A 22219-nucleotide genomic window follows, 5' to 3' on the forward strand; every position below is an offset into this window, starting at 1 on the left:
TCTGTGCCTTAAGATTGATTCATTCCTAGAGGGAGAGCTTTTTGCCACCTGTGATACATGAAATCGAAGCATGGGAATGACGTTTGACAGACTGAGAACTGGAGAAAAGGGTTTCGCTCCGTATTTCCTTTTATGTGCCCTAACGTTTCTGGCTCTGCAGTGATGAGCAGGAGTGTTCTTTGTTCAAGAACACAACTAAAAACACGCATTCCGCTTAGTTCATAGCAGAACTTTGGCTGGGGCTGGACAGTTTGCAGACAACGAGAGCAGATTACAATGTTTGCACAGCAGCTGAACTTTGAACTGTTCAAGCTGCTCAGCTGAGCTATTGTTCATTGTTCTATCTCTGCAGGACACTGCATTACTTCCTGGGGAAGCATGTGTGTACCCAGTTTTCACTCAGTTTCTGCTGTTCTTTTTTCAGACTCTCTGTACCACCCCCACCTCCCCTCCCGGTTTTGTTCCTGTCTTGAGTTCACAGGAGCGAGGCTACCAGCAGACTGATGATGCTGCATTGATTTGTGCATGAGTGACTTTTCCATGTGTTCTCCACCTCTGCTCTCAACACGGGATAGTAATAAAAATCTCAGGCTAAGATCATGCAGGTCTGAATGTGTCTGTAAACTTAAAATTCAGAGGTAGAATATGAAATAGGAATTGGCCTTCCTCCTCTTGCTCTGCACATTCCTCCTTTGCAGGGAACATGAGACTCATGGTTGCAGCCATGTGCGTGATTGTTAGAACATATCCCTCTTCCCTGGTGCTCCATTGTCTTCCTCGCTCCCTTCTTGCCATTTTGATCTTGTCTCAGCCTTCACTGGGAAAGCCAGGATCCCGCATTTGTTCCTCCTTGACCTTTGTCATAATTCCTAGATCTTTCTGACAGCTTGAATGTGTTTGGCAATTTCAGTTATAAAAGCGAATTTTTGCTTACCTTCCTTGCCTGCTATGCCTCCTTTTTGATGGAAGAGGCTGCCAGCATGTATTAGATAGCACGGCCTGTTAAGAAGAGCACAGTGTCCTTCACCTAGAGCTGGATGATGCGAGTTGCCCATGAGTCGGGTCCCCACTTAGGTTTTTGATGTGATGGCTGTGAAGGCAAACCCCTGGTTCTGGAGTAGCAGAGTTGTGTGTGCGCTATCGTGGTTTTTAATGATACAGTCACGTTTCACAGAGATTGACCCACTCAGCGTGCAGGATGAAAAGTGTTCAGTGAGTACGTAGTGCTCACTATGTCTTGTTTTTAATCATAATTCACATCACGGCCCTGTATGTTTATAGCATGCTATCTAAGCAATACTTAATTTCCTTCTGGGCGTTTCTGTTGTGCTTATCACTAATAGCTGAATTGCATGTCTCCAAAGCCCTTTTCAGGATTCAGGTTAAGAGGATATTCTTTTTATCAATAAGGTAACAAAACACCTTTCTGACTGAGATTACACCAAAGGCAGATCCTGTTAGAGAGTGGACAGTGAGTGATTATAAGATCAGGGTTATGCTCATTGCTCAGCACATTTATATGGCAGGATTTGGTGTTTTGAATGTTAAGGTTACACAGAGATGCAGTAAAGTTTGCATAATGATACTAGTTTTGCTAGTTAAAACTCCGAATAGTGTAAAATCTCACAGAAACTCAAGAGAGCAAAATGTAAAAGGTAAAAATATTACAACCAAAGAAGCAATTCTTCCAAAAAAGACATTTTTAGCAGTTTTTCACCTTTGTGCTTACAGCGTCCTTGTCCTGACAGAACAAAATGGTGCTCATAAAAAAAATGTTTTGGAGAAAGCCTTCAGCAAATGTTCTTTGAATATGCCCTTTTATAAACTGAACTGGCAAATTTCCATATACATGTACATGTATGAAAATGTCACTGATCTGTTAATCGAAACTGGCATTTGGTCCAGGGCTTGTGCTCTGAGCCTGCCAAGGAGCCCGGACAGCTGGAGCGGGGGTCATGCATCCACCATGTGTGCACAGATGAAATAGGAGATGGCCCATGGGGACAGACAGAGCAGGAGGCCAGCGAGGAGGGCTGGAGCTGTGAGGATTTCTCTTGTACAGAAGTGTCCCTGCAGTTTGCACCGGAGGGGTGCCTTTGCAGTGAAACTCGGCAGAAAGGAGAGGAAGGGACTGTTCTGGGTGCCCAAGAACTTGGGATCGGAGGGCAGCAGTCAGCGGGACAGGGGAGCCTGGCAGCCTGGGGGATGCCATGAGGTGAAGGTGGAGGGAAGCTGGAGGGCAGGAGGAGTTTGCAGCAGGCACAGGCTAGGCAGTGCTGCAGACTCTTGGAGGGACAAGAGTGGGCCTAGCAGCGAGACTTGGTGGTCTGTGCTGTCCCCAGTGTGTGGCCAGCAGACCCCCAGCTCTGGCTACATCAGCTGCAGCAATGTAGCTGGTTTCTCTTGAGCTTTTCTACTTCTTCCTTCAGGGCAGATGAGCTATGATGTCTTTTTGTGCGCCAGCTGAATGGGCATCTGTCTGAGCCTGAATCCTGCAACCTTACCGGTGGTGTGATCTGGATGGGGGCAGGAGCCAGCTGAAAGGCCTTAGAGGCCTTCTGGATGTCTCCTTAAATAAACTGTGCAAACAGAGGGCAGTTGCAGAAATGTTGGCTTGGTGGACAAAAAGGCTGCGAGCAGTTGGTAGGGTTTGCACCATGAAAATCAGCAGCCATTAGAAATTCCAGTGTAAATGTAACAGAAAAAGGAAGCCTAGAAATGAGTCATTCATGTGGCTGGGGTAACAGCTTTCCAACAAAGAAGTCAGACCCCAGGAACGGGTTTTACTCTCAACTGAGGAAGATTTGGGCTGTGATAACTTCAAACTAGACCGTTGCCAGCAAACCTCAAACACCCCTTTGGCGTGGTCCCATCCCAGTGCTTGTGATGGACCAGGACACAGTGCTGTGACTGCAGGGGACGTTCTGCCCTGGGATCAGAACATTTGTTCAACCTATTCTTTACATGAAGACAGAGACTACAGATCACCCGTTCCAGATGTTTGCGTTTTTTTCTTTTGCTGTAGCAATTTTCTTGAACAGAGCAGCTGATGGTGGCAGCCTGTCCATGACCTGAGTAAAGCCTGTTGTCAGGCAGCTTTTGGAGGTGTGAGGAGGAGGGAGCGTGTGGTTCCTGCCAGGTGGTTATTGTTTCTCTTGGGGGTTCCGATCCCACGCTGCCAGTGCCTGTGATGTCTTGTTTTCTGCTGTTAATCTCCTTGTGAGCACTGTGATGCTCTCTTACAGCTCTGGAGATGGCATCAGGAGTCTGAGAGATCAGACAAGCTGCAGACCCAAGTGAATGGCCACCGCTGCTGCTGGACACACCAAGCCCGGCTTGCTTCTCAGTGCTGTGTTTGCAATGTCCAACATTTTCCACCGCAGCTGTGCTTGCAAGGACTGGATTCTCTCCCTCCCTCTTCCCCTTGGTCACCTCTCCTCCATCCTTTCCCCTTTCTGTCCCATTTTGACTTTTTCTTTGTGTGCGTGTCGCACACAGACCTGTTTATGCATATAGCTCTGTGTGTTTATTCCTTTCTGTAGTTTAATCACGGATGTAGTTTTGGCCCTGCGTTCTCTTTGCACCCACCTATGCCCCTTGCCCCATCACTATCAGCACAAAAGCTGCCCTGCTCCCTTGTGCACCCCTGCAGCCCTTCACCCTGTGAGAGCTGAGCTGTGGTGCTGTGGCACCAGCCTATGCCATCCCCACCTTCCTGGGGCTTCTGGCCTTACCAGAAACACCCTGAGATGGTGTGAGGGATGCAAAACAGCTGGGGGGTGCGGATGCTGGGTGCGCCCTGCCACCCCGGGTTGGCCAGCGCTGCAGCCTGGGTAGAGACCCCTGGTGCGCAGGGCACAGCTCTTCCCTTTTTTACACAGCAGCCAGATGCCTTTGTGAGTGCCCTGCCTCAACCTCTGCAAGTCATAGCAGTTTCCCTTCCCTCCTAACAGCATCTCCCTTGTTTGCTGACATCCACCACTGCTGCAGGGCTGGGCTGGACTTACCCCACATGCAGTATGGAGACCAGAGTCCTGCCCTCAGAAAAGTGATGGCAAAGCATCCTCCTGTGCTTGGGCGTATGAGATAGACTGTATTAGCTTTTCAAAAGCAACTTTTTGATGACTGTTGGCATGGAGACAAGCATTTGGAGTAATCATCGTTGGCATCATCTCTGCTCCCCTAGCATGAGGAGAGGGAACCTACAGCTTGTCAGCTGGATCGGCTTGTGACTATGGTCATACGTGCCTTTCCCTGTACCGCTCCTCCCCCCAGCCCCAGCATCTCCCCACTGGCGGGGGGACGCACAGGCGGCGGGGTGCTGGGGGGAGGCTCCCCATGCAGGGGGGTGGTGTGGAGTGGCCCATCTTAATTAGCTCATCCCAGCCTTGCCTCTGAGATCCTGTCTCTCCTATGCCACAAGGCTTGGCCTGTGTTCTTGGCATTGAGTAAGACTCCCTGGCGCTCTCAGCACTGCTGTGCTCAGTGGCTCCGGCTTTTGCTCTCCTGAACTGCTTTCCTGTCTATTCCTTGACATATTACTTCTGGCAGCTGCTCCAGGATCTCTGTCCTGTGCTTCCGAAGGGAATAGCGTCCCTGAAATAGCAGCAGTGGCTGCAAAATGAATGAATGGCTTCAGGTGGTTTCTGAGCCGCAGCCAAGCTGCAAGTCTTGCAGCCCCCGCTCCCATGTCACGTGGAGCCTGGCTGAGCTCTGGATTTCAGTCATGTCCACAATGTCAGCCTCACTCAGGGCCAAGGGCTTGCTTTTCTCTACATTTCTGGTGAGGATTAATTCTGCAGTCCCTTGTTGTGCATGTCTGAGATCTTCCTTCCATCAGCAGTCACAGTCCAGTCTCTCCTGATGGAGGCAAGTCCTCAGAAGCAGCAGGATCGATCTTAGATCAATGCAGACTTCACCAGCCATCCTCCTGCAACCTCTGCTCAAAATACCTTTGTAGTTTTTCACATGTAAGTGGAGTTTGTGACTCCCCAGGGTTCCTGTGCTGCATTTTCAGTTGCTGTCAGCTGCCTGACTCACCTGAAAGCTTGTAAATGCATCAAATGCTGCAGATGCAGGTGCTGTTGAAGTGGTGTCTCTGATTTCTTTTTTTTTTTTGCGGTCCCTGTTGCTTGCAGCACAGAGCTGTCTGAGCCTCCTCCACTTAGTCCCTGCATTGCCAGGTTTCTTGGGGAGCTGGTCTCCCCACAGCTGTGTCTCAGTTCTTGGGGTCAGAGGCTGCTCTGTCTGTTGTCTCTTGCCACATATCAAAGCTCCTGCCCCCCTCTCTAGTGCCCTGTATAAGATGGGTGGTGGCACCCAGCACTGGAGGCGTGGGGTGTGGATGGGGGCTGGCTGGAAGGGAGTGGGGACCTGCAGTTCTCACTGGAGGTGAGAAGCTGTTGGGAGTGGGAATGGGAAAGGCTGTCGTGTAGCAGGCAGGGAAGTCTGCAAAGTGGGAATGCTGGCTTCCGTGGTACTCTTTGGAGCTTAGGAGAGAAGGAAGTTGTTTATTTGGGAGGCTCTTGATGGAACCTAGCTAAAAAGGGAACTGCAAATGGAGGCGGGGTGCTCCTGCTCAATGTCTGGCATGAAGGAAGGTGCTGACCTGTCTTGCTAGCAGGGGTCCCTGCTCTGGCAGCCTGATGTTAGCACTGGAGATCTGCCTGGCATGCTGAGCCATGGCAATGTGGAGAGAGCCGAGCTGTGGGGCCACAGTGGTGTCACTAGGGGACAGGCAGGATGAGCTGTGCAGTGTTAGCTCATGCAGGGGAAAGGAAGCTCCAGTGTGATGACAGACAAAAACATGGTCAAGCCCATCCAGCCTCAGCTGGGACAGCCAGAGTGTGGTGTCCTGGCTCTGGTGAGAGGCGAGGATGGAAAGCTGGGTCTGGAAGGCTTCATCCTTCTCACCTGCCTTGGGGAAGGGTGGGCGTGGAAAGCATGGGATGCATGCAGCCGCCCAGGGAATGGCCTCTTCCCTCGGCAGGAGGCAAAGAGGTGTTCAGGGAGGTGGAGGCAGAGGCAAGGAGGTGAAACCTCGTGGTGCGCAATGGAGAGCTGAGCTGCCGTGATGTGGGAGGACACTAGATGTGGGCTTTTCCTTGCTGTATTACGGTGGCTTTGTATGTCCCTCCGTGGGTGAGACGATCCTTGGCATTAGAGCAATTTGCAGCAGTGAGGTCTTCTGTGTCCCCGCATGGGGATGTGGGTGAAGTGAGCCCCTGCCCTAATGAGCTGCAGTAAATAAGTGCAGCACAAACATGAGAAGCGCTGCAACAGCTGCTGGGTCCAGGTTACGTGTTCAGCTGTGCCCAACACTTCAGCTCCAGAAGCAAGACTTTCCGTGCAGTGAGACCCTGCCCCTGCACTCCCAGCTGAGGTGTCCACGATCGTCCCTTGACAGCAAAGTTCTTGAAAGGCATCTAGATGGTGGTGGCCCAAAGACAGACCCAGACTGCCAGTTCCACTTCATAGTGTGCAAGGAGGTGGTTTTAGAGCTAATATGTGTATGTGATGGGAGCAGGAGCTCCAAGTCCTCTGGGAGGAAAGCTGGTGCCTTCCTCTGCAGGAATCCTTGACCCAGGTGGTCCCAGCTCTCCACAGAAGCCAGCGAGCAGTAGCATGCTGAAGGACACTGGTTCTGTCTCAGAGTGATCCAGGCCTGTGTCTGTGTGGGGCAGGTGAGCAGAGCTGCCTGGGGTGGGTAGGAGGTTGCTCCCGGAGGTATTGGGCTCAGGGGGGTGTGAGAAACCACCAGCAGCATGTGACAGGGGCATGGCAGGGTGTGCTGTGCCAAGAGCCATCCATGGGGATCCCAAGGGCGGCTGGAGAAGATGCTGAGGCTCGAACACTGAGGTATTGGCACCCAGCATGATTTTGGCCAGTCTGCACCCACTGCTGCAGCTCCTCCTGGATGGGAGGGTGGCTTGTGTGTACAAGCGTGGGCTCAGGGACTGAATTAGCACTGCTCTTCAGGTGGAGCTGGTGGCAGGAGAGACTCCTCCTTGATGTGCCTGCCCAGCCTCCCCAGAAGGAAGAGGAGACAGAGGAGAAGGCAGCAGAGCAGGGAGGAGGTGGGGTACCAGCCTGGGCTGTGGAGGGGCTCATGGGGGTCGTGACAGAGGTGATGTCTCTTTCGGAAGTGCATGGTGCTCTTGTCGCTTGTGTAAATTAAGCCCTGTTCCTGGTGATGGGAAGTCTCCCTGCTGGTGGGATGTGCAATAAAGCTCCTCTGCCCACCTTCATAGGAGCACAGGGAAACACTGGTGGGAGGGGGAGCCCAAATAACAGCTGGCCAGGTCCCTCCCAGGAGCCACTAACCCATGTGAGTCCCGTCTGCACGAGCCTGGGGGAGCACAGAGGCACAAGGGCAGGTAGAAAACGAAATTAGGGACTTAGAGGAAGGGACACCCTCTCTGGGTCCCTCCTGGCAGAGCCTCATCCCCAGGGCTCTGGTGTGACGCACCTGCTGGAGTGAGGGGGGGTATGTCTGCCTGGGGGCATGGGGAACATTTTGGGATGCAGGGGAAGAGTGTTTGGGGTTTGCACAGGACTTGTTATGGGATATTTAAGAGAGGAAGCAAAGGTGGGGATAGGGATGGATCTGGGTGATTCAAGAACAAGCACAGGAAAACAGGGATAAGAGGACAGAAAGGGCGGGTTGCATGTAAAGAGTTTGCTGGTCAGTAGGCTTTTTGGGCCATGCCCCACACCTAGAGATCAGCACAGGCTGGCTTATTTTATCACTAAACTCCATCTCCAACTCTGCCCTGGGCAAGGGCTCTGTATCCCGTGTGTACGTGTGTGTGGGGTGTATGTGCAGCAACCGGAGTTGGACCACGGCTCAGAGGGGTGCGTGTCTGAGCCTGGCTGCTGGAGGGATCCACACCGGATACATACATCCATGTTGTGTCTATATATACATATGTGTGTATATGTTCCCCAGGCAAGGGAACAGGATGAGACTGTTGGTGCTCCCTGTGCATCTGTCAGCGCTGATCTGTGTGGCTCGCCATGTGTGTACGCGTGTGTGTTGCACACGTGTGTGTGGCTGTACTTAGCGGGAATGGATGTATAGTGTCACCACTGGTTGGCCTGGGGTGGATGGACCTCACCTCCATCAGCTGCTGGATCCAGCCCAGTGCCCTGACACCTGCTTTTTCCTCCTGGGTTGGTCCAGCCTTCATGCATGGCCCTGGGATGGAGGGGATAGAGCTGTGCTTGGGACTGGGAGCTCTTCTAGGTAGGCTGAGATGGGTGATGATGCAGAGCAACACCGGTATGATGGAGACCCTTTGCGTTCCCTTTCTGGTCATAAACGCCAACTTCTTAAAGCGGTAATCACTGTTCTTCTGGCATCAATTCCTGCCCAGCACAGCCTGGCTCTCCTGACTGTTCTCATGCCATACCCCTGCTGCACTGCCAAAAGGACAACGAATTTGAATCCACGACTCCAGGCTGTGCAAAGCCCTGCTGCTTACATGCCAGCGTAGCAGCAGGCAGGACATAACCAGAACCAGGGGCTCAGAGCACCCCTCAAAACACGGCCAAGGTCATGTGCCATGCAAAATTCCCCTTCGCCCTTGCTGCCGAGGAGGCTGGCCAGGCTCCTGCTCTGCCCAAGGAGTCCCAGTCTGTCCCACTCTGCGCTGTGTCTGCTCCCAGGAGCCACCAGCCCACGCCAATCCCATCCACGTAAGCCTGGGGGAGCAGAGAGGCACAAGGGCGGGTGCGAGCCCAAATTTGGGCCGCGGAGGAAGGGACACCCTGACTGGGCCTCTCCTGGCACAGCCTCAGCCCTGGTGTGGTGGCACCTGCTGGGGGGGTGTGTGTGTGTACTTCTGCTTGGGGGCATGGGACACATTTTGAGATGGGGGGATTGCACAGAACTTACTGTGGGATGTTTGAGAGAGGAAGCAAAGGTGGGGAAAGGGATGGGGTGGGGCGATTCGGGTGGAACAAATACGGGAATACACGTGGCTGTACACGGGAACCACAGGGCAAGGGCGACCCTGGCCTTAACCCGGGGGGGCTGAGCTCGGCAGTGGCAGTTGCCCTCTCGAAGGAGGGTACCCCTGCCCGCTCCGGTGGTCGCCGGGGTGTCCCGCCCGGGGGGTGCGGTCCGACCCCCGCAGGTCCCCGCCGCGGCCGCCAGGGGGCGCCGCGCCCCAGCGCTGCGGGCGGGGGGCTGCGGCGGGCTTCGTGCGGGGCGCGGCCCGGAGGCAGCCCTTCCTCAGCGCCCCGCCGAGGCGGGGGGTAACGGGTGAACCCCGAGCCGTGCTCCTCGGGAAGATGAGCCAGACGTTCCGAACCCGCCACCGGGCAGCCTGTCGCGGGCAGAGCTGCAGGCAGTGGGAGGAACAAGCGGCGTTTCGTTCCCTGAAGCGCTGCCAGCCACAGGCGGGGGTGTCTGTCTGTCCCTGTCCTTGCGGGGGACAAGTCACCTGCTAAGGGACGATGAGGAGTGCGGCTTGAGAGCAGCATCTCCCAGCCTGGGTGTCCTCCCTGCCACTGCTCTGGGCTGCTCCCGTGACACGGGATGACCTTTGCACCTGCAGCGCCGAGCTCCAGCAGCAGAGTCTTGGGATGGAGCATGGCAGGGGTCAGGGCTCTCAGAGGCAGCAGAGGAGCCACATCCTCGGAGAGCGAAATGCCAGGAGGACGGCTGTGGGGAAGAAGTGCTAAAACTCACCAAGTTTATCTGTGGTGGAGGTAGTGGAGCCCTGTGAGGAGAGCCCCGGTACTCCCAAACCCCTGGCTCTCATCCTGCAGCCGCCTCCCCGCCAGGTGCATCAGGAGCTCCAGGCCAAGCCCTTGTCTGATGGGCTCCCCAAGAAATCTGTGAGTATCTCCTCTGACACGGGCACGGGCACGCAGCATCTCCCAGTCGGCTGGTACTCCTTCATGTCATATCCCACAGCAGTTTTCTTGGCAAGTGGCATCTTGCCATTTTAATTCTCTAAAAGTAGTCAGGGTCCCATGGATTAATCCAGGCATCTTAATTTTTCTATACAAACATTTAAACTGGCTCAGGCCATTTCTCATCAAGATGTGGGTCTGGTTCCAGGGATTATTTGCTCAGTGTGTGAACCTGGAAGACCATGGGGAAGAGGTCTTTGTCGAGACATTGAGTTTGATGGCTGGATGTTTCCCAGGGAACAGGAGCAGGGTTTGGCTGGGACATTTCTGCTTGACTCCCACCTGGCTGGTTTAGGACACCGAAGGCTGTTCCTGTGCAGAGCCACCCCCTGCACTGGTGGCTCTGGAGCTTCTCCCTGGCACAGGAGGGCTGGGAGGAGACCTGAGCCTTTGCACCAAGCACACCCCAGCCCTGGTCACTGCAGGGGTTTGGGACACATCTAGGGCCACTGGAGATGCCGGCCAGTGGCCCTGAGGCTGGACCAGCTGGACCCTGGCAGCCCCAGAACTTGCAGGAACTAGCGGGCACAGGCCATGGGAGGTCCCATTCCTGCTCCGTCCCTGGGAAATGGAGGGGTGTGGGAGGACACCAGCAGTTCCCCCAAAAGCAGCAAGCTGGCACCGCCTGTTTGAGCCGCAGTGGTACCTCGCTGCTCCCTGTGAGCCCGGGGTTGGGGTCCCCTGGGGTGGGCCGGGTGTCCTGGGCTGGGGGTCAGTGTGAGTCCCTCCTGCTGGTGCCCCCAAACGGTGGTGTTGGCCAGATCCCCAGCCCCTGCACTGCCACTGCTCTGGGGACCCCCAGGTGTGACCCTGCAGTCTGGGGCTGCCCTGCTGTGAGATAACCGGGGAGACCCCCCGATGCGATGTCCCGCAGGTGTGCCTCCCCATGTGCCCCCCAGGTGTTATGCCCAGGTGAGAGTCCCCAGCTGAGCCCCAAGTGTGAGCCCCAGATGTGATCTGATCTCCCCCGTTGTTGTACCCAGGTGTGACTCCTCCACGTGTGACTCTCCCAGTGTGAGCCCCCCCCAGGTGTGCCCCCTCCGGTATAAGACACTATGTGCCCCCCTGGGTGTATCCCCGCGGTGACCCGCTTCCCTTGGACCCCCCACAGCTGGGCTGGGAATCCCCCCGGTGCCCCTCGGAGGCCCCCGCGGCAGGACGCCCCCCCCCCCCCCGCCCCCCACGGCTGCGCGCATGTGCCGCGCCCGCCCCTCCCCCGCGCGGCGGCCAGACCCAGCGGCGGCGGGGCAGGATGAAGGACCGGACCGGGGAGCTGCGCGCCGTGAGTGGGGGGCGCCGGCCGCGCGGGGGGCGGGCAGCGCTGCCCCCGCTCGAGAAGCACCCGGCGCCGCCTCGGTCCCCCTGCCGGGGCCGGGGGCCGCCGTGCCCCAAGCGGCGGCGCCGGGAGGGGGGCGGCGGCCGGAGCCGAGCGCCCCCCGGTCCTCGCGGGGACGTCGGGGCGGGAGCGGGGTTCCCCGGCCTGCCCCCACCCTCCGGCGCCGGGCGGCCGGGGCTCTCGAGCGGGCGGTGCGACCCGCGGGCGCTGCCCCGGGGGAGCCCGTCTCGTCCGGCACCGGGTGACCGGCTGCCCGGGGGGGCCGAGCCGGGTGCAAGCGATCCCAGCCGGCGAAAAAAGAAATTGAAAAAATGTTTATTTTTACGCGGAGCAGGGGAGGCAGCGCCCGGCGGGGACGCCGCGGGCCGAGGATGCCCGGCGGGCAGCAGGGCCCTGCCCGTGCCATCCCGCTGCCCGCCCGGTGACGCCTCCTACTCCGGCCGCCCCGCTCTGCACCTATTTTGCTTTTTCATCCTGGCTTTGCTAATGTCACCTGGCCCGGGGGGAGCCGGGGGCCGCGCAGCCCCTGGGCGCCGCCTCGCCTGGGGGAGGTGGCCGGTGCCCGCCAGGCTCTGCCCGCGGCCCCCGCGCCGCTGCAAATGGCCGCTCGGCGCCCCCGTGCCGTGACCCGCGGGCGCTGCCGAGGCCGCGACGGGGAGCGGGGCTTGGGTACCGTCCGCAGCTGTAGCCGGTCCGGGGGAAGGCCGGGGCCTGGCGGCTCTGCCCCGCCGGTGGGGCACTTGCAGCCCCTCGGAGACCCTCCGCGGGTCATGGCGGGCAGGGTGGTGGAGAGCAGGCGGCGGTTTCGATGTGTGCCGCGGCTGGGCCCCTCGCTGCCCCATCGCTGCCTGGTTGTTTCTCTGCCTGCCAGGGCCTGCGGCGGCGGCACTGCCCGGGTCGGCACCGGGTCCCCCGGCCCTCCCTGGCTCACCCTGGGGCGGGGGTGCGGCCGCCCACAGCGTGGGGCCGAGCGCTGCAGCGTGTGGTGGGCAGCCGGGGCGCCCGGGGGGGGCGAGAGCCTGAAATCCCAGGGCGCTGCTCCAGTGTCCAGCCTCTCACCTCGTGCCGTCGTGCCAGCGCTTGCTTTGCTGCTTTTTATTGTTTTGGGTTTTTTTTTTTTAAATTACTTTACGACTGGGTCTGCTGGGCCTCCTGGGAGGTGAGCTCAGGGGTATGCGGGGAGGGAGGCAAGTGGGGGTCTGGCTGTGCGATCTGTGCTCCGTCGTGGGGGGGTGACCTGCAGGAGGGGAGGGGGTGACCCAGATGTGGAGCGAGAGGTAGCAGGGATGAACGTGGGTGCCGAGGCTGGCTGGTGTCTGCAGAGACCCCACCAGAATTGCTTTAACTGGGAGTTTGGCTTGATCTGGAAAGCGCCAGGAAGATGGAGCTGGGGTGATGCCAGCAAGGGGACGAGGGGGTGGCTATCAATGCCAGAGGAGGAAGGGGCTATATAAAGAACAACTGCACCCTCCTCGCTCAGCCGGAGTGCCTGGAAAGCACCCAGATAGGGGGCTCTTTCTCTACCAACAGCGCAGGCTGTGAAATAGGATTGGAAAATAGGCTTTTTAATAATAATAATAGTAAAAACCAGCCCTGTGAATGTCCTCTTGGCAGCCAGTGCTGGCTGAGAAGTGATGCCATGGAGTATTTTAAAATCTCTTCGTTCCTTTAAATATGTCTTAAGAAAAATAAAATGCATTTTTGTCTCGCTGCTGCTGGTGTTCCTTATTCGGCAGCCTCATGCTGAAGGGCTGCATAGCCCCTGGGCACAGCATCCTCCCTGGGGCTCCCTGCTGCATCCAGGGGCTCCTGGGGATGGAGGTCTGGTTTGGAGCTGAGCAGGTGCCCGTGCTGGGGCAGAGCCTGGCAGGGCTGTGAGGAGCAGGGCAGCACGCATGGGAAACGTGATTTTACAGCCTTGGTGGTGGTGGTCGCCTGGGAGGAGCGAGATGCTGCAGTGGACAGAGTACAGGGCCTGTTTGGGCTTGTTTTTTCTGTGCTGCCAGTAGCCAGCCTTATTAATAACCTGGGCCAGTTTCTTCCCATTTTAATATACTGTTTAAATTCTGCCAGGGATGATAAAAAAGAAGACTTAAAGAAAGAGCTGGCTTTATTGGAGCTGAGGAGGGGACGCAGGGCTCTCGGTACTGTGCAGAAGAGCTTCATGTCTGAGTGGGATTTTTAAAATGGTACTTGAAATGCAAGGTGCTAATCCCATGTCTTTTCTGAGCCTTGGCACTCTCATTGTGTTCAAACTCATTTGAGCTTATCTAGTACCCTGGGGGTGGTGGTCACCCCAGGCCTGCTCTGAACCAGGGAGAAGAAATTTAGCTTACAGCTGAAAAATGTACTCTTGTTGTGGAGGAAGAGCAGCTGAGGACTGGCCATGAAGGCTGCCTGGAAAGAGACCAGCAGACTTTGCTCTCAGCTGCTTGTGGGTGGGTGCCAGGGGTATGGCCATAGGTAGTGTTTCCTGCCCATCCGGAGTGGAGCTGGAGCCAGTCCCCTTCACCGAAACCCCCAAAAGCAGCCCCTCCTGCTGTGGTTGTTTCTCTGCAGTGTTGGTGACAGAGCAGAGATGGGACAAAAGTTATCAAAAAAATAAATTATTTTGCTTTTGGGACAATCTCTAAGCTGCTTCTTGCTGTGCTGCAGGCACCTAAAATGCCTTGATTTAAACTCAGCTTGTGTTGTGTCCTACAAAGCTTGAGCTGGTGCTGAGGGTGCTGCATTATAAAGAGCTGTCAGCCTCTGTGGGTGGAGGAAGAGCCTGAAGCTCTGCTCAACATGCGAGAGCTCTGATGTCCTGGCTCAGCAGGGCACCATGGCCAGGGTGCTGCGGGGCCAGGATGAGGTGGTGCATGCATGCAGGATTGCAAGGGTCCCACCCTGCTCCATCCTGCCTGGGAGGTGACAGCTCAGTTTTAGGTGAGATGTGGGGATTTGCAGAGAGAGGCAGGTCCAAATGGTAAAATAATCATGGATGATACTTTGAAAGAGAGCAGGAGGAGGTGAGGGGGATGTGCAAGCATCATAGGATCACAGAGTGGTTTGGGTTGGAAGGGACCTTCAGAGAGCATCCTGCCCAACCCCCCTGCCATGGGCAGGGACATCCTTCACTAGATCATGTTGCTCAAAGCCCCGTCCAACCTGACCTTGAACACTGCCAGGGATGGGGCATCCACAGCTTCTCTGGGCATCCACAGCCTCATGGTGCAACAGTTCTTCCCTATGTCCAGCCTCACCCCGCCCCTGGTCAGACCCCTTGTCCTGTCACTGCAGGCCGTGGTGAAAGGTCTCTCTCCCTCTTTCCTATAAGCCCCCTTAAAGTACTGAGCAGCGGCAGTAAGGGCTCCCCAGAGCCGTCTCTTCTCCAGGCTGCACAGCCCCAACTCTCTCAGCCTTTCTCCATCGCAGGGGTGTGCCAGGCCTCGGAGCATTTTGGTGGCCTCCTCTGGACCTGCCCTACCAGGTCCGTGTGTGTCTTGTGCTGGGGACGCCTGAGCTGGACGCAGAGCTCCGGGGGTGTCTGAGGAGAGCAGAGCAGAGGGGCAGCATCCCCTCCCTCGACCTGCTGGCCGTGCTGCTGGTGGTGCAGCCCAGGAGATGCTTGGCTTTCTGGGCTGCAAGGGCACATTGCTGGCTCATGTCCCATTTGTCACCCAACAATATTCCCCAGTGGGGCTGCTCTCCCTTCCTCCCTCCTCCCCCCGCTTCCCCCCCCAGTCTGTGCTGATACTGGGTAGTGCCCTGATCCAGGTGTGGGACCTTGTACTTGCCCTGGTTGAACTTACGGGTTTCCTGGGGACCCACTCCTCCAGCCTGTCCTGGTCCCTCTGGATGCCGTCCCTTCCCTCCAGTGTATTGGCTGCACCACTCAGCTCAGTGTCACCTGCAAGCTTGCTGAGAGTACACTCGATCCCACTGTCTGATGAAGATGTTGAGCTGGCCATGGAAGTGGCATTTGGGAGTTCCTGGTCCCAGCGTGCCCTGTTTCCAGCAAGACTAAATTCCCTGCACTTGCTTGCCCATTGCTGAAGGAGTGAGATGGTGCCAAGGAGCTGCAGGCTGCTGTGAGATGCCTGCGTGGGCCAGAAGAGGGGGTTTTGAAGGGACGTGGGGGCTAGAGGGGTGCTGGGGATCAGTGGCTGTGTGGACCTGGATGGTTTGGGTCAGGGTTGCTGTTGCTGGAGGGACTCCATGCACTTGGCATTACCGGCCATTAAGAAATATGTGGCGGGGTGATTTTGGGAGGACAGGACCCTGCTGTCAACGTGTCATACAGCCAATTAACAGAATTTCCAATAGTTATTGGGTTTTGGTGCCTGTAGCAGTTGCTGGGCTCTAATTGGGCTAGGAAAGACCATTTATCAGCTGACAGATCCTCTCGATATTTCCTACTAGGCAGTGCTCACCTGATGTTTTGTCTTGCAATTACATGATGCAAGTGTTCCTTGAGATGCTAGGGTGGACACTGCCCAAATCACATGTTGGGTGCTGTGGGGAGGGGTTTAGAAAGGCCACTGTGCTTGCTTGATGGTGTCTAGGCCTGGCAGGTTTCAGTGCTAGTGGAAGCTCCCCTAGCATGAAGAGGACCTTCTCTGGGGTGGTGACAGGAGAAGGGCAGTTTGGACCTAGAGGTCCCCCTTTAGCCCCCACCACAGACCTTGTGCGGTGGGACTGGTCATCTGTCTAAGACTAGGTGGGCGCGGAGGGGTTTGTAGAACCAAGGCATCAATGGTTCCTTGCAACAAAGCAAGTGTACAAAGTGATGGTCACATTTCTGGTGACCTTCCCTTTGGGTCTAAAGGCTTGCCTTAACTCAAGTGAGTGTTAACTGAGAATAATCTCTCTGGGATTTGAAGACTTGCTCTTTATTTCATATCTAGCCTTTGTTTTTCATCATACTTCATTTCTGAGTAAGGAGCCGTTTCCCAACCCATGCCAACGGGAGAGACATGGGTGCAAAACCAGACCTGCTTTTGCATGTCTCCAGCTTGCAGAAATGGTTGAAATGGTTTTGTGGGGCCCTCTCCTCCTGCACCCGTCACTCCTCTCTGGTAGCCGTTTTCAGGTGCCTTTCTCCAGCAATGTCTGTGCGTTTGTGCCATGCTGTTGTCTTCCCCAGCTGGCTGAAATTACCCTCTCCTGCCTGTCTGCCTGCTGCATACCAGTTCCAAGCACTGCCTGCTGCTCGTGGGAGTTGCAGGGAGGTGTGTGATAAAAATAAAAGGATAGAGAAAGCGAGGTTGGCTCCAGGTCCAGCTCTGTGGATCCACCCTCTTCCCTCCTGCAGCAGCTGAAATCTGCAGCGCGGCCCCCAGGACTTGCAGCCAGACCTTGCTCCATCCCCTGTCATTAATAATCCCGTGCTGCTCCCACTGATGATTCTTCTCTCAGGCACAAATGTGAAGTTAACCCAAGTTGCTGTTTGCAGCAGGAGTTGGGTCTCATCGATCTCCATCTGGGCAGTGGGGCTTTTCCAGAGCCACCCCCCGATGCAAAAGTCCCTGCTGACCCTGGAGGGGTAAAATATATCTGCAAAAATATATTTGCTTATTTAAATGCTGTCTTTCTTTCATTTTTTTCACCCTCTTGGTTGTCTGGTGTGCTTTTGAGCTCTTCTATTCAACCAAAAGGGTCACGTAAATAATTCAGCTTTGCCTCTTCCCTCACCCATCAGGGAGCCGGGGCTGTCACGTGGCGGGTGACAGCCAGTGGGTCCGTATTGCATATCCGCAGCTCACACAGCTGCGTGGTCTGGCTATAGTTGGTGGGGTTGGTAGTGATGCCAAAAAGCTCATTTTCTGAGGGCTGGAAGGAGCAAAGCTGCTGCGGAGGGCCATGCACCATGGCTGCCCTTGGACCATGCCTGGCCTGACCGTCTCCCTGCCCTGAGGGTGCATCTCCGGGGCAGGGAAGCTGCTTCGCCTGCTCCCTTGTGGTTCTGGAGAGCAGGAGGGGGAGAGACGTGGCTTCCTGGGCTCTGCTGGGCCTGTCAGCCGGGCATGGCAGAAGGTAACAGGGGTGATGCAGAATGAGCCTGCAGTGCCTGCCTTCTGTGCCCTCTGTCTGAGACATTCTTCTGCTCCCCAGCGGTTGTGGTGTCCTGGGCATCCCTGTGCTGCAGAGAGGCCATTAGCAGCAGCGGGCACGTACCTGAGTAGGGCAAGCCAAAGAAAACTTGAAATTGGGAAGACCTTTTGGTGTGCTTTAAACACAGCAGCATGCAAAGCCCAGCCTGTAGGTCAGCTCTGGATGGTGTTTCATGTCCCTACCCTGGGGGGAGACTGGGGTCTGCACTCCACTGGGGAGCAGGGCAATGGATGGGGTTTTGGAAGACAGGTGGGCTCAGCTCCCACCAGCACTAGCCTCAGAGGGGGATGCTGAGCCCTGGGGTCCCTTGGTGTCTGCTGCGGAGCTCAGGGTCTGGTGTGGTGGGGGATCAGTGGTCCCAGTGAAGTCAACCTCTTTGCCTCCTGAAACCCAGTGCCACGCTGGGGATGCTGAAGGGTGATGAGATGTTGCATTCACAAGCCATGTACATTGGCTGCATGCTGAATATCTAAAAGGCTCGACTCAAAGGGTTTTAGACTAGTTCCCGTTGTTTTAATTGCAAGTGTCTTTGTCTTTGTGAGAGCTGCTCAGAAGCTATACAAATGTTTGTTTTGCCATGTATCTCCCCATTAACAAGATTTCTCAGGACACAGGCAAAATTATCACTACAGGCACGACATGTACAGTAAGGTTCATTAAGCTAAGTACTGTGATAAATTGCTACTTCCAGAAAATGATGTATATTAACAAAAAGGAGGAGAGTGAGCCCAAGTAGAAGACCCAGGAAGACAGAGTATGCAGTAACGTCCTCGCTCTGGGCAGCTGGAGGGTGACCTCAGCAAACTGCGGCAGAGGACGGCTGAATTTCCTTGGACCATGGCATCTGCAGGATTATCCTTAGAGGAAATGCATGGGGAGGGGAAGGCAAGCAAAGAAGGACAGCATGGGAAACAGAAACAGAGTGATGCTGTGTCAGAACCGGACCGGGCATAAAGCCAACAGGACCGTCTTCACTTAGGTAAAATGTAAAATAAGGCAACTCTGGAAGCACAAAAAGTAGAAAGTTTTGCTGAGCTGGAAGGCAGGGGAAGAGGGTGGGGCGATGTGCCACAAGCTGCTGGCGTCTCTGCCTTGGCAGCCAGTGGCAGGGCTGGTGTCTGAAATGTGGATGCTGCCTTGCCCCGCAAATGGAGGAGCAGACTGATGGCTGTAAGCAGAGGACAGGCTGTGGCATATGGTATGTCACGGGCTCACAGAGTGGTTTGGGTTGGCAGGGACCTTCTAAGGTGATCCAGCCCAACCCCCCTGCCATGGGCAGGGACATCCTCCACTACATCATGTTGCTCAAAGCCCCGTCCAACCTGACCTTGAACACTGCCAGGGATGGGGCATCCACAGCTTCTCTGGGCATCCACAGCCTCATGGTGCAACAGTTCTTCCCTATGTCCAGCCTCACCCCGCCCCTGGTCAGACCCCTTGTCCTGTCACTGCAGGCCGTGGTGAAAGGTCTCTCTCCCTCTTTCCTATAAGCCCCCTTAAAGTACTGAGCAGCGGCAGTAAGGGCTCCCCAGAGCCGTCTCTTCTCCAGGCTGCACAGCCCCAACTCTCTCAGCCTTTCTCCATCGCAGGGGTGTGCCAGGCCTCGGAGCATTTTGGTGGCCTCCTCTGGACCTGCCCTACCAGGTCCGTGTGTGTCTTGTGCTGGGGACGCCTGAGCTGGATGCAGAGCTCCGGGGGTGTCTGAGGAGAGCAGAGCAGGGGGGCAGCATCCCCTCCCTCGACCTGCTGGCTGTGCTGCTGGTGATCCAGCCCATATGTCTTTTTATGTGTTGCTGGCACGGGTTGCAGTGATATTTGGGAGGTGATGGTGTGAACCCAGAGGCACCCCACTGTTATTCCTGCAGAAGGCTATTGGCGTGGCCCTTTTCTACTGCACTTCTCTATTACCTGCTCTACGCTGCTGTCTTTGAAAGCTGGCAGGTCACATCAGGAAGAAAGTTTCTTCAAGACCTCAAATCTTTAGGAGCGATGCTGACCCTGTGTAAGTAGCTCTGGCTGATTGGCTTAACCAGACATCCTTGAATGTGGGCTGTGATAAGAAAACTACTGTGAATCCACTAACTTTGGTGCTCAACTTTTCTTGAGCTGCATACCCATATTGTCTAGTTAGAGTTTTGTATATAGATGCTTTATTTGCTTTTCTTTAACCTGCCTTGAATACAGGCAGATCCTAAGTGCTTCAGGTCCCACATGAGAGATGACCTGAAGCAGCTTTCAACCTATTTCAGTGTGATACTCAGAGTGTTTCCAGTGGAGGTGCAGGAGATACCCCTGTACAGCCACTGTCCTCTGGCAGGAGGGTCTCTTCCTCTGTCACCTTTCACAGGAGCCTTGGAAGTAGTGAGTGGAGCCCAGGACATCTGCTGACTGCTGGCCAAAAACTGTCCTTGGGGGCATCCAGAGGAGAATGGGAAGTCCTGCTGCTGCAGCAGCCGTGGAGAGGTCAGGCTAAGGAAAAGCTTCCCCTCAGTCACCAAGGGTACTGGTGCTGCCCATGGAGAGAGGTTGCCCAGATTCCATTGAGGTTGAGGCCAACACTGTGTGTGCGGCTGCATTTGAGACCTTGCTGCTGCACACAACCACGTTGGCCCGTTTCGCAACCTTGTTGATACCTGTTGTAGAGAAGTTGTTTGTCCCTGCTGCTGTTGGACAGCCATTGTAGGACCACAGTCATGAAATCATTGAACGGTTTGTGTTGGAAAGGACCTTCAAAGATTATCTGCACCAACCCCATTGCCATGGGCAGGGACATCTTCCAGTAGATCAGGTCCTGACTGGGTTGTAAAATTCCAAATCTCCTGCCCAAAATTATTTCTGTTCATTTGTTCTTAGGCCAGTGTTCTCCTCCTGCTGGAGAAGGTTACTCCTCCCTGCAGCCTCCTCCTCTGGTATCCACTGGCACCTTGGCATTCGCTGCCGGGCACTGGAGTCAAATCCGGGCTGTGTAGCATCAAAATCTGCTGCAAGATGGGGCTGAGCTTTCTGTTAATAGTGTGGTATTGCAGCTTCTAGTGGATACTTACAGACCTAGGTTTCATTTTTTGGGAACTAAAAAGTAATTAAAAATAAAATCATCTGCCCATGTTGTCCTGTGAGTTTTCAAAAGTTTACACCCAGCTGTGGCTACTTCCCGTCATGCAGTACTTCTGCTGTGGATTTCCTAGTATTAAGCCTACCTTCTCATCTAATGTTGCTTTCAGATCTTCCATCAAGTCCTGTCAGACTTTGGGTTTATGGTGTATAAAACGACTGTTCATTTTTGTTTTTCCAGAAGATGTTTGCCTTCTGGGAGGGTCACTGTCTCACCTGGATGGTGCTGAGGTTCTGTTATATGGTCTAGGCAAGAGCACTAAAGAAATGTCATTCCCCTGTTTGAGCACTCATGACCATTTGAGCAACCTGGTCTAGTGGAAGATGTCCCTGCCCATGGCAGGGAGGTTGGACTGGAAGATCTTTGAAGGTCCCTTCCAAACCAACATGTTCTGTGAGTGTCTGCTTGTAGGCAGTGCAGTCTGATTTGAAGGATAACCATTTTATGGATTGCCTTGATTTGCATGTGTTGATCCTCTCCTGGCGACACGGGCTGTGGGAGCTGTGGTGCCACCTGCATTGCCTCCTCTGCCTGAGGCTTTTCTTGTCTTTTTGCTGTCAGCTTTCCGGTACAGACCTTGCTTTCACTGGTGGGCATCAAAGGGGCTTCATGTCAATCGTAGAGCACTTGGTAGACACCAAAGCATGGTGGTGGTCTGGCAGAAACCTTTCCGAGTGCTGATCCTGGCAAATACTCAACAGGGCGGAGAGGAGAGACAAGTGCCGTGGCTGCCTGCATGATGCTCTGGTCTGCACAGAAGCCATAACAAGGACGGTGCCACTGTCAGAAGGATGTTAAGAAATTAATTTCAGATTGTCTGCTGTTTTTCACCGAAATTATTCTTTAGCCATGCTCGCACATTTTAAAGTATTGACTAGGTCTTTTCCAACCTTAATGATTCTATGACTTTTTGTATTGATGCCTTTCCAGTAGATCATAGAACTGTCCATGTTCTAGAGCTACAGGAGGTTGGTGAGCTCAGCTCCTTGCCCTCTGCAGGAATGGTGGCACCTGTGTCACCTCTGACATTTGTTCTTAATAGTTACAATGGAATTTTACATGCCTGCTTCTAAAACTGAGCTTAAGAGTTGACCACGGCTCTGATGAAAGGGTCGGGCTTCGTGCCAAAGGCCAGTAACGTAATTCTGCAGCAATGAAAGCCAACACCTAAGGACAAAACTCTTGGAAATCTTGTTCTCCCTTTCACTGCTAGTGCTGGAAATTGGAAACACTTACTGACTCATGCAGATATTGCTGAATGCTAAAGTCGTTTGTGCCTTGAACTTCTATTCATCAAAAAGTTGTTAGTGGGAAGAATGGGCTGGTTTTGGTGAATATTGGAATTGGGCATAGCTGAGTTGAGACTTGTGTGCTATAAAATACCCAGTTTGTTATACTGCATAGCTGTACTGTATATATAGTCTGGAAAAAAAATGCTAAGACTGAGTCTGTAGCTAATTTAAGCCATGGTCTCAGGTAGTTCAGCTCTCCAGAGCTCTCTCCCAAGAACAGACCCCCAGCTATCCTCATCCTCAGCCTTAACGCCACCTCCTTGAGAGTCCTCTGGAGCAGGACTTCTGCCTCTGGACTCCTGAGGAAAGACTTGGTTTGGCTGCTGCAAAACACTAAAGCTGAGGTCAGTGCAGCCTCCCAGGATGAGGGTGGGTAGGAGACCCGTGAGTGCTTTGGACCTTGTTCATGTGAAGCTTCAGCAGCAAAGTCGCAGTGAGCTGCTCTTCTGCTGCTGAGCATTG

The 22219-nt window shown here is 54.8% G+C and overlaps 1 protein-coding gene across 4 annotated transcripts in view; it reads left to right on the forward strand.

Annotated features, from left to right (window-relative positions):
• The first annotated feature begins 11129 nt into the window (after positions 1-11129).
• The window catches only part of STX1A (syntaxin 1A), a 102903-nt gene continuing 91813 nt past the window's right edge, over positions 11130-22219 (forward strand). For all 4 annotated transcript variants that reach the window (XR_012663647.1, XM_075113426.1, XM_075113425.1 and 1 more), the window contains exon 1: positions 11130-11203. Coding sequence is in view for 3 of the 4 variants with exons in the window: in XM_075113426.1 (XP_074969527.1) it covers positions 11174-11203 (30 nt within the window). In the remaining variant the exon portion in view is untranslated. The remainder of the gene's footprint in view (positions 11204-22219) is intronic.

This window comes from Phalacrocorax aristotelis, chromosome 18 (genome assembly GCF_949628215.1).
Source record: "Phalacrocorax aristotelis chromosome 18, bGulAri2.1, whole genome shotgun sequence".
Lineage (NCBI taxonomy): Eukaryota > Metazoa > Chordata > Aves > Suliformes > Phalacrocoracidae > Phalacrocorax > Phalacrocorax aristotelis.